Below are 12,637 nucleotides of genomic sequence, written 5' to 3'. Positions count from 1 at the left end.
CCTCAAACTGGGATAGAATATACTAACGCTGAGACAATGGGCTTGCTAACTGACGCCCATGTAAGCTGAAACCTTTGGCAATTAACTTGCCTCTGATGATCAACAAAACAAGCATGGAATGAGGCAAACAGCTGCTGCTGCCGAGTCACTTCAGTCGTGTCCGACTGTGTGACCCCATAGACCACAGCCCACCAGGCTCTCCCATCCCTGGGATTCTCCAGGCAAGAGCACTGGAGTGGGTTGCCATTGCCTTCTCCAATGCATGAAAGGGGAAAGTGAAAGTGAAGTCACCCAGTTGTGTCCGACCCTTAGCGACCCCTTGGACTGCAGCCTACCAGGCTCCTTTGTCCATGGGATTTTCCAGGCAAGAGTACTGGAGTGGGGTGCCATTGCCTTCTCCAGAGGCAAACAGAATCATACGCAAAACTTAGAAAGGGAGAAGACCTTAAGAGTGGATTGGTACCCTGGATCCAACTGCATCTGGGGTGATTTCCTCCTCTGGATCACCAGTGAGTTAGATAAGCCAATAACTTTCTTTTCCTTTCCCTTAAGCTACTACACACTTGGTTTTGTCACTTGTAACCAAAAGTCTTAATACAGTGGAATGTAAACAAAAGGATGAAATAAAGTAATGTAGAATCAAAAGTCAATTCAAAATAAAGTATTTTCTGGTTAAAAAAAAAGATGAGTTGATTTTTCTGACGCTTAAATACACCATAACTATATTATAAAAATATTTTCAAGGAGCATAGATTTTATTTATTCATTCACTGATAAATGGAAATTGAGCAGTGTCTACTTACCTAACACTGTATTAGAGTTGGGTAAAAAAAATAAAGGAGGCAGAGGGAAATACAGTCCCAACCTTTCTATGGTTAATGTGAAGGATGTTATGAAAATAAACACCTCATCTACATTTAATACTAATGATTCTTGGATAAACTGAAGCCCAGGAGAATCTGACATACAGTGGGCCTACATTATAGCCTGTCCCTTTTTAAAGGGAGTCCTAGAAACTGACTTCCAATTTTGAGTAAGTTGCACCAGTTCAGGTTGTTTTCCTACGAAGATATCTTCATAGTTAGCTCAGACTTTAGGTTTTTCATCCAGCCATGATTTTATAAGTAGAGATTCCCACAACTAAGCAGTCAACATCTGTAGCAGAACCTGCCAAAAGTATTTAAGCTAAAGTCTTTTCGGGTAGTTTATTAGGTATCCTCTTCTATGAAAATGATTTTACTGTAGAGAAAATGACTTTGCAATGTTTTCTCATTCCATTCAAACATAGTTTAGACATCTTTCTTAAATACTTTTTAAAAATAATAACAACAACAGATATGGCTGAGAAAAACAACTTGGCTCCAAAGGTCAAATGAAGCTTATATTCCCAGCACTATGAATGAAGTTACTTTTTGAAATGTATATTGCACTTTTTTCCCTTTATAGACAGTCTATTACAGTTTCATTTAAATTTTCTACATGTCTGAGTGACCATGCTCTTCCTATTTAGGCTCTCTTATTTTCCCATTACGTACTTAGGGACTTTTAGCATTTGCTGCCATCACCTAGGACGTAGTGTTCTTAATTCTTCTGGAGCAGGTGTTATTTATAAAGCCAGCTCCACAATTAATTCATCTCTTTTGCTTAATACTTTCTGAGGTACTGTATCAAGAAAATTTGTGGAACCAACTGCAAACTAACATCTCATGGCCTTGTTTTTAGAGGGGGAAAAAAAAAGGGAGGGAGGTTTTGCACAGATTATTTTGCTTTTTATTCCTCCCCTATTATTCACTAATCATGGTTTTGTTCTATTTTCAGTGTTCTCTTCCCCAGCACTGCATAATGAAACACTGCATTGAAAAGCAAGTGGTACTCAGAGGCTAGTCTGACCTATCCTGGCTTGAATAAAATTTCATCTTCAAATAAAAGTCCTATAATTGCCTTTCCAAGAAACCAAAAATAAGTATGTAACATTCTAAGATTTTAAAGTTAATTTAAAGTGGAAAACAGAATAAAAGCCTTGTGTCTGCGGGCAGTGGGAGAGGAGAAAGATCAAGAGGATGGAGAATGACTCAAGTCTACAGTTTCCTGGCCTGAACATTTCTCTGGATTTCCACTTTCCTCAGTGACATTCCCCACTGGGATTTCTTCCCAGGCCCAATTTCACTCTGTCCTCTAACACTCTGGCCCTTCTGTGAAAACAATTTTCACTTTCAATGCTTCTAGATACTCGGCCACATTATCAGGAGTGGAAGTTGTATTTGACTCCCCGCTCTGTCCTTTTCATCCTATATCCACTGGGCTCCTAGGTTCTATTAATTTTTTAAAGCTTCCCACATTTACCATTTTATTTCCAGTTTCACTGCCATCACAATTTTAACAGCAGCAACTAATTGCCAGGTAACATTCACTGGAGTCTTCAGAGCCTGGCTCAGAAAGAGCCAACAGTTTTATACCTAGTGGTTCACCCCCACCTTGTTCCTGACATAGTTCTGACCAGGACAGTGAATGTATTAGCACTTCCGTTGACATCCTTGACCTAGTTTGATTGGGAAAGACCTGGAATCCCAGTGCCTGAAATAACCCCTAAGGACCTATGATACACTGGGGTGTGGTTTCCCCCTAACAAAACAAGGTTTCTACTCTGAATCACTAACCAGTACCAAGTTCCCCAACAAGAATGGAGAATCTTGAAGTTGTACATAGCTTTTGCCACGGGAATTCTGAATCTAGTTTTTCAGCTGTTCCCTGGAGTCATGTCTGATTCTTTGCAACCCCATGGACTGTTTAGCCTGCTAGGCTCCTCTGTCCGTGGGATTTCCCAGGCAAGAATAGTGGCTATGCTGAGCTGCTTCCACCATGTCTGACCCTTTGTGATCCTATGGACTATAGCCCACCAGGCTCCTCAGTCCAAGGGATTCTCCAGGCATGAATATTGGAGTGGGCTGCCATGCCCTCCTCCAGCAGATCTTCCCGACCCAGGGATCAAACCCGAGTCTCTTGTCTCTCCTGCACTGGCAGGTGAGTTCTTTACCACTGGGAAGCACCACCTGGGAAGCCTGGAATGGGGTGCCATTTCCTACGCCAGGGAACCTTCCCAACCCAGGGATCAAACCCACGTTTCTTGCAATTCCAGCACTGGCAGGCAGGTTCTTTGCCCATAGCGCCACCCGGGAAATCTGAGACCTGAATCCTGAGAATTTAGAACCAAGGCACAGTCAGATCTTGACTTTGGGTAGCTGCACCATCTAGAAGTCCTTGATGTTTTGACCCCTTGCTAGATTTGATCCTTACATATCTAATATCACCCCTCTTTAGATCTAAAGTCATTGATCACTTAGAATACTGACAATCTGCCCTACAGAAGGATCAAGAACCCCATCCTACATGGTCCTAGCTTCTTGCCATTCCTAGCTTCCTATCACGTTTTAAAATCCAGCGCTTCTGAGTTAGATCATTCTTAATCATTATCTCGTGTAATTCACAAAACGACCCAATGACATAGATATCATTATCCTCATTTGACTAATGAGAATTTTAAAACTGAGAAAGATTACATTATAGCACACACATGGCTAGACACCAGCAGAACTGGAACTCGCTCTCAGGTCTCCCTATTTCTAGTCTCATTTTGTCTTCTCTATATTGGGCTTCCTGACACCACGTCTCACAAGCTCTACTGCAAGAGACTTATAATACAGCTTTTCACCTTCCAAATCATCCCATATATTAGCACAGGAATATCCTACCTGAATTTCCACTGCTTTCTTATAAACTTCAGGCTCTAAAAGAATCTTCCATGGTTCCTCAATTATTCATGCAAAAAGTGCCAATTCACCATCCAAACATTGGACAGTCTCCATAATCCGGGTCCAGCCTACCTATCAATGTTTATCCCTCACATCACTTCACAATCCAGGCCAAACTCTCCCGTGCTTCAGCCACTCAGCCTGAGCTATTTCTGAGGTTCTGTGTTCTCTATTTCTAATTAATCTATTCTAATTGTCAGAGTGCAGTTCAGATCCCACCATAAAAAGCCTCCCATGACTTTACATAAGCCAACTTATTCCACCCTTCTGTCAACTTTAATCATATTGGCATTTTACCACAAACTGCATTACAGAATTACTTTTATCATACAGGGTGACTCACTGAAATTTTCCTTTTCCAAATTCTCATACTTTATAATTCTTGGAGGGCGCCACCATAATCCAAAACCTGAATTGTCACTCTCCAGCCCCTTTAGAACAGAGAATTTGTCTTATTTAAGTCTGTATCCTCTCTTCCAAGCTTAACACAATGCCCTAACATAAAGAGCTCCCTAAGTCAATAAATAAAAGAATACATTAGGTTTTAGGAGAAGAAGGGTGAAAAAGAGAAAAAGTTTTTCACTAGTACCACCTTGAGATAATGAATTCTAAACCCTCATATATGCTAATTAAGAGTGGAGGTTAAACCAATGGTATAAAAAATGTTATGCAAAAAAAAAAAAAAAATGTTATATATCATTTCCCTGGATAGAAATCTAAAAATTTTGATGATACATTTCCCTCCAAATTAAAACAGAACATTAAAATGATTTTCTGAATCAAATAAATTTTAGAAAATTTATTTGTTAATATGTTCATAACAAAGGCCTTTTAAGTTCCTTGTTTTTGAGGTTATAAAAGTTATAACTACTACAGTGTTTCTTCTTTTTAGAAAAACTATAATGAAAACTGTTTGAACTTTTTCCAGAGTGATTAAATTGTTGGAGTTGCTCCAATAATACATGAAACTTCCTGTTGTTCTACATCTTCACCAATATTTGTGTTGTCAGTCTTTTAAATTTTATTCATTTTGGTGGGAATGTAGTGGTATCTTCTTGTGATTTTTAACTACATTTCCTTGATGACTAATGATGTTAAAAAAAATTCTTTTTATGTGCACATTACACAACTAAACATATGCCTATCCTATAGGCAGGCCAGAAGCTTCACTCCTAGGTATTTACCTGAGAAAAATAAAAACAGAAACAAGAAGAATTCTACATGAATGTCACCAGCAGCTTTATTCACAATACCCCCAAATAGGTGTCTATCAATAGAACTGTGCTATAGTCACACAATGGAATAAAAAGTAACAAACTGCAAGTACAAATAACGGGCAGATGAGTGTCAGAAATACTCTGCTAAGTGAAAGGAGCCTTATATAGAAGAGTATATACTATACGATTTCATTTATATGAAGTTCTACAATAGGTTTAATTAAACTCTGCTGCAAAAAAATCAGAACAGCAGCTGTCTCTGGGGTGGAGAGGGAGAGGGCAAAGACGGACTAAGAGGAACCATGAAGGAACTTTCTAGGGTGAAAGAAATATTCTATATCTTGATTGGGTTTTTGAACATAAGTACATGCCTTTGTCAGAACTCACTGAATGCATAGTAAAGATCTGTGTAGTTCATTTCATGCAACTGTTTCTTTACACTGAATATAAATTTCACATTAAAAATTAGAGACAAATGAAAAAAAACTATAATGAAGAAAGACTCCAAAATTAAACTTCTATCCTTGCTGATTAAGAAGTCTATTATAAACAAACTATGTGTTAACAAAAGGTGATATCTTATACAATAAGGGGACCAGACCAATTAGGTCACTGGATTTTGGTAGGCAGGGGAAGGAGGACAAAATAAACAAGAAATTCATGTTATCAATTTTTCTCACTTAAAGATGAAAGTCATGGAAATTGATATACTGACAATTAATAAGGCCAGATGGATTTAAATAAATCCCACAGGAAAAATAATTATCAATCCATTTAGCAAATATTCTGCCTTCAGTGTACCAAACATTTAAAAAATTTAAATTTTATGATTTCTTCCATTTGCTTAGTGTTAGTGACTCAGTCATGTCCAACTCCTTGCCACCCCATGGACTGTAGCCCACCAGGCTCCTCTGACCATGGGATTCTTCAGGTAAGAATACTGGAGTGGGTTGCCATTTCCTCCTCCAAGGGATCTTCCCTACCCAGGGATCCAACCCACATCTCCCACATCTCCTGCTTAGCTTTGTGTAAAACATTCCACAGTACAGTGTAATCCATTAGTTTGGTAAACCATAAAGAACAGACAGAAATTCTCTTCTCTCTGCTCTATCCCCTGAAATAGACACACTATATTTGTTTTAAATACCATATACAATTTTTAAAGATAAGATGATATTCTAAGTATAAAGGGTAATTCAAATTTGAGGCTGATATACAGCTTTTGTGTATCACCAGAGGTGATGCAGTCTCTGCCTTGAAGAGAGAGAAAGTACTTGAATTGCTTTAAATTTCTACAAAATGGGCATAAATCCCAAGTTATCATCATGATGATAAAAATCTCAACCATTAGTGTGAGCAACTTTGATTGCAATGCTCTGTGTCCACGTGTCTCCTCTGTCAAGTCACCACCAAGATTTCCCCAGAGGTTGACTTCCCTGAGGATCACTCACTCCTCCTTTTGTGACTAAATAGCAGAAGTTTAACTATAATGAGATAATAACTATACCCATCAGCTCCCTCCAGATGAAACACAAAAGGCTTTGTTCATGATTGGTGGCTAAAATAACCCAAATTTTTCTAACTTCAAACTAAGTCTTTTGACATAACTTTGCTGTTGTTCAGGTACTAAGTCATGTCTGACTCTTTGCAACCCGATAGACTGTAACACACCAGGCTCCTCTGTCTTCCACTGTCTCCCAGAGTTTGCTCAAATTCATGTCCACTGAGTTGGTGATGCTATCTAACCATCTCATCTTCTGCCGTCCTCTTCTCCTTTTGCCTTCAATCTTTCTCAGTATTTTCGGTATTTTCCAATGAGTTGGCTCTTCCCATCAGGTGGCCAAAGTACTGGAGCTTCAGCTTCAGCATCAGTCTTTCCAATGAATATTCAGGGCTGATCTCCTTTAGAACTGAGTGGTTTGATCTTCTTGCAGTCCAAGGGACTCTCAAGAGTCTTCTCTAGCACCACTATTTGAAAGCATCAATTCTTCAGGGCTCAGCCTTCTTTATGGTCCAACTCTCACATCCATACATGATCACTGGAAAAACCATAGCTTTAACTATATGCACCTTTGTCAGCAAATTGATGTCTGCTTTTTAATATGCTGTCTAGGTTTGTCAAATCTTTCCATGCAAGGAGCAAGCATCTTCTAATTTCATGGCTGCAGTCATTGTCTATTGTGATTCTGGAACCCAAGAAAATAAAACCTGTCATTGCTTCCACTTTTTCCCCTTCTATTCGTCATGAAGTAATGGGACCAGGGGGTTTCCCAGGTGGTACTAGTGGTAAAAGAACCCAACTGTCAATGCAGAAGACCTAAGAGACACAGGTTCGATCCCTGGGTCAGGAAGATCTCCTGGAGAAGGAAATGGCAGTCCACTCCAGTATTCTTGCCAGGAAAATCCCATGGACAGAGGAGCCTGGCAGGCTACACTCCACAGGGTCACAAAGAGTCGGCCATGACTGAAGCAACTTAGCACGCACGCACCTGCACACACGATGGGACCAGATGTCACAATCTTAGTATTCTGAAACTCTTCGCTGAGTTTCAAGCCAACTTTTTCACTCTTCTCTTTCAACCTCATCAGGAGCCTCTTTAATTGTTCTTTACTTTCTGCCACTAGAGTGGTATCATCTGCATATCTGAGGTTGTTAATATTTCTCTCAGCAATCTGGATCCCAGCTTGTGATTCATCCAGTCCAGCATTAAGCAAAATGTACTCTGCATATAAGTTAAATAAGCAGGGTGACAATACACAGCCTTGACATACTCCTTTCCCAATTTGGAACCAGTCCATTGTTCCATTTCTGTTCCTAACTGTTGCTTCTGAGGTTTCTCAGAAGACAGGTAAGGTTGTCTGGTACTCCCATCTCTTTAAGAATTTTCCAGTTTGTTGCAATCCACACAGTCAAAGACTTCAGAGTACTCAATGAAGCAGAAGCAGATGTTTTTCTGGAATTCTCTTGCTTTCTCGATGATCCAACAAATGTTGGCAATTTGATCTCTGGTTCCTCTGCCTTTCCTAAACTCAGTTTTTATATCAGAAAGTTCTTCGTTCACAAACTGTTGAAGCCTAGCTTGAGGGATTTTGAGCATCACCTTGATGACATGTGAAATGAGCACAACTGTATGGTAATTTGAACATTCTTTGGCATTGTCCTTCTTTGGGATTGGAAGAAAAACTGATCTTTTTCAGCAGTGGCCACTGCTGAGTTTTCCAAATTTGCTGACCTATTGAGTGCCACATTTTAACAGCATCATCTTTTTTTTTTTTTTTTTTTTAAATATTATTTTATTAGTTGGAGGCCAATCACTTTACAACATTTCAGTGGGTTTTGTCATACATTGACATGAATCAGCCATATAGTTACAAGTATTCCCCATCCCATTCCCCCCTCCCACCTCCCTCCCCACCCGACTCCTCAGGGTCCTCCCAGTGCACCAGGCCCGAGCACCTGACTCATGTATCCCACCTGGGCTGGTGGTCCGTTTCACCATAGATAATATACATGCTGTTCTTTCAAAACATCCCACCCTCACGTTCTCCCCCAGAGTTCAAAAGTCTGTTCTGTACTTCTGTGTCTCTTTTTCTGTTTTGCATATAGGGTTATCGCCACCATCTATCTAAATTCCGTATATATAGGTACCATTACACGCCAGTCAGGATGGCTGCTATCCAAAAGTCTACAAGCAATAAATGCTGGAGAGGGTGTGGAGAAAAGGGAACCCTCTTACACTGTTGGTGGGAATGCAAACTAGTACAGCCACTATGGAAAACAGTGTGGAGATTTCTTAAAAAACTGGAAATAGAACTGCCATATGACCCAGCAATACCACTTCTAGGCATACACACTGAGGAATCCAGATCTGAAAGAGACACATGCACCCCAATGTTCATTGCAGCACTGTTTATAATAGCCAGGACATGGAAGCAACCCAGATGCCCATCAGCAGATGAATGGATAAGGAAGCTGTGGTACATATACACCATGGAATATTACTCAGCCGTTAAAAAGAATTCATTTGAATCAGTTCTAATGAGATGGATGAAACTGGAGCCCATTATACAGAGTGAAGTAAGCCAGAAAGATAAAGAACATTACAGTATACTAGCATCATCTTTTAGAATGTGAAATAGCTCAGTCAGAATTCCATCACCTCCACTAGCTTTGTTCATAGTAATGTTTCCTAAAGCCCACCTGACTTCACACTCCAGGATGTCTGGCTCTAGGTGAGTGAGACCTTCTGGGTCCTAAAGACCTTTCTTGTATAGTTCTGTATCTTCTTGCCACCTCTTCTTAATCTCTTCTGTTTCTGTTAGGTCCTTACCATTTCTGTCCTTTATCATGTCCATCCTTATATGAAATGTTCCTTTGATATCTCCAATTCTCTTGAAGAGACCTCTAGTCTTTCCCATTCTATTGTTTTCCTCTATTTCTTTGCATTCTTCATTCAAGAAGGCCTTCTTATCTCTCCTTTCTATTCTCTGGAACTCTGTATTCAGTTAGGTATATCTTTCCCTTTCTCCTTTGTCTTTCACTTCTCTTCTTTCTTCAGCAATTTGTAAAGTCTCCCCAGATAACCACAATGATTTCTTGCATTTCTTTTTGTTTTCTCTTGGATTTGGCTCGGTCTCCTGTACAATGTTATGAACCTCCGTCCATAGTTTTTCAGGCACTGTCTACCAGATGTAATCCCTTGAATCTATCTGTCACTTGCACTAGATAATCATAAGGGATTTGATTTAGGTCATATCTGAATGGCCTAACGGTTTTCCCTACCTTCTTTGATTTAAGCCTGAATTTTTCAATAAGGAGCTCAGGATCTGAGCCACAGTCAGATCCAGGTTTGTTTTTGCTGACTATATAAAACTTCTCATCTTTGACTGCAAAGAACATAATCATGGCAACTGACTCCAGTATTCCTGGCTGGAGAACCCCATTCTAAAATTTCCTTAGTACAAATTTTAAAAATGAAACTGAATAATTAAATAACAACAACTTTATCTCCTCCAATAATCAACAACTAAATTTCCTGAAGGAGAAATCTGTAGTCATAACCCACAAAAAGAGAGTTTTCAGATGCCAATTAACCACCAGGAAAATTCTGAATTAATCCTCTGATAGAAAATAATTCCAAAGGGGCTAAACCCACAGAGGTCTTCTCTCCTTCACACTATAATTATAAAAATAACTGAAAATTCCCAAGTACAATAAAATTCTATTTAAAATACAATACACTTTTTTTCACTTGCTTCCCTAGTAGCTAAGTTGGTAAAGAATCCGCCTGCAATGCAGGAGAAACCAGTTCGATCCTAGGTCAGGAAGTTCCCCTGCAGAAGGGAGTGGAGGTACACACTCCAATATTCTTGGGCTCCCCTCGTGGCTCAGACGGTAAAGAATCTGCCTGCAATGCAGATGAGGGTTCCATCCCTGAGTTGGGAAGATCCCCTGGAGAAGGTTATGGCAACCCACTCCAGTATTCTGGCCTGGAGAATTCCCATGGCAGAGGAGCCTGGCGGGCTACAGTCCATGGGATCACAAAGAATCAGACACGACTGAGCGACTAACCACAGCACAGCACACTTTTTTTACAGGGTCAAATAATCCTCCCTTTTGCATTGTCAATACACTTTCCTATATTTTAAAACAAATCACAGTTGTGCAATATGTACCTTGAATCCATCTCTAAAAATATTTACTAATTTTACATTGAAATTTCTTCCTGAAACGAAATACATATGTAAAACTCCTAAAATAATTATATCTCTGTTCCATTCTGCACTTAGGTTTGGCCTGTCCACTGGTCATTCTTATATGTGATAGAACTAAATTGCATGTTTTCCCTGAAAAGCCCCATTTATCATGAGGAAAAAAAGTCTACATGCCACCAAAAACAAATTAAAAAAAAAAAAATCTCACCCTATGTTTCTGAAAAAAACATGATCTTTAAAAAGAAATTTTAAATGCCAAAACCAAATGTCAGGAAAAAAACTGAGATTTTTTTTTTTTCCCCTTCAATAAATATCCAAAGATTAAAGGAAAAGTTTTGGCTTAGAGAATATATATATTATTCACTTCCATTTTAGGATGTTGTTTACCAAAATATCATAAATACTTAATAGCAACTGTTCCTAGTGCTTCTAGCAAAAGGCAGTAAAACGAAACATAAACCTCAGCTGTGAAAGCCCAGGAGTTTTGCTTTGCATTTCATCACTCCACTTCCCCTTCCCCTGTTTAGGATGGCCCGGATTCTAACAATCACCAGAGACAGCTCAACTGAATTCCAAACAGAAATATTATGGCTCCAGTGAAACTATTAATCATTAAAATGGAAAGAACAACAACCGCAGTCAAATACTCTGCCGCCGGTTCGAGTTGCCTGACTGAAAGCTAAGAAATGCCCATATTTGGAACAGGAAGCAATCACACATTCCAATCCAAATTTTTATTTTGTACTTCTATAAAGCCTATAAAACTTTCAAGATAGCGACATGGTGAGGAAGTCCATGCTCAAAGGTCGCTCTGAGACTGGTGATGACAATCTTAAACTTGAAATCACAAACCCAGGCTCACAGTGCTCAGTTTGTAAGAGTTAATTCCAAATCTCACTTACAAACAAAATCCAGATCTCTAGAATTTCCCTGCATGTAAAATACTCAACAAATTTCCTCCTTAAATTCTCTTCAAGATAACAAGATTACTTCCTATAGTTTAAAATATATCTAAGAGGTGTCCCTTATATGTGGAATCTAAAAAGAAATCACACAAATGAAATTATAAAACAGAAAGAGACTCACAGATTCAGAGAATCTGTGATTTAGAGAAACTTATGGGGACAACGTTTTGCCAGAGAAAAGAATGAGAAGGGATGGTAAAGGAGGTTGGGACTGATATCTATACACTGCTATATTTAAAATGGATAACCAATGAGGACCACAGCTCAGTGTTATGTGGCAGCCTGGATGAGAGGGGAGATTGAGGGAGAATGGATACATGTATACATATGGCTGAGTGTTCACCTGAAACTATCATAACACTGTGAATCAGCTATATCCCCAAACAAAATAAATTTTTAAAAGTCTTTTAATTTAAAATATGTCTAAAATGATGAGCCTTTCCTACCCCCAAAGAAATACTCACAGAATTAATTATTCCTTTAAGAGCTTGAAATCCACCTTTGACAGGGAAAACTTGCTCCTTGGAATCAGCGATTCTTTCGAGCTTTAAAAAAGGAGAAAAAGTTCACTGAGGGGTGATTGAGACATAGAACCTTTTATACCTTTCCTTACTTGTTAGTTACATTCATCTGAAAACTTACACCAGAGGATTAATTCCTTGTCAGGAACTGACTGGAGTAACTGGTGTACTCTAAACGCATCACAACAAAATGAACTGAGATCAGGCACAGCCCCTTTACAACTGGCTTTAAGTTGCAATTTCAAAACAGCGCAGAGCTCTTCTAGCTGTATATGTTATGAGACACAGAAACTTCACTCACACTCAACCATTTAAATGTAAAAACATTTCGTGAGTGGGGAAAAAAAAATTTAATACATAAACCCTGTAAACTTCATGAAAAAAACATTTTTTTAAGGAAACTCTTTAAA

The 12,637-nt window shown here is 39.0% G+C and overlaps 1 protein-coding gene across 1 annotated transcript in view; it reads right to left on the bottom strand.

The window, feature by feature from the left end:
- The window catches only part of ANTXR2 (ANTXR cell adhesion molecule 2), a 167,640-nt gene that overhangs the window by 130,624 nt on the left and 24,379 nt on the right, over positions 1 to 12,637 (bottom strand). The window contains exon 7 of the mRNA XM_065914254.1: positions 12,171 to 12,251. Coding sequence (XP_065770326.1) covers positions 12,171 to 12,251 — 81 coding nt within the window. The remainder of the gene's footprint in view (positions 1 to 12,170; positions 12,252 to 12,637) is intronic.

The sequence above is a fragment of the Muntiacus reevesi genome, chromosome 22, assembly GCF_963930625.1.
Source record: "Muntiacus reevesi chromosome 22, mMunRee1.1, whole genome shotgun sequence".
In the NCBI taxonomy this organism is placed as follows: Eukaryota; Metazoa; Chordata; class Mammalia; order Artiodactyla; family Cervidae; genus Muntiacus; species Muntiacus reevesi.
Note: the sequence above shows the minus strand (reverse complement) of the source record. Positions and strands in the feature narration are given on the sequence as shown.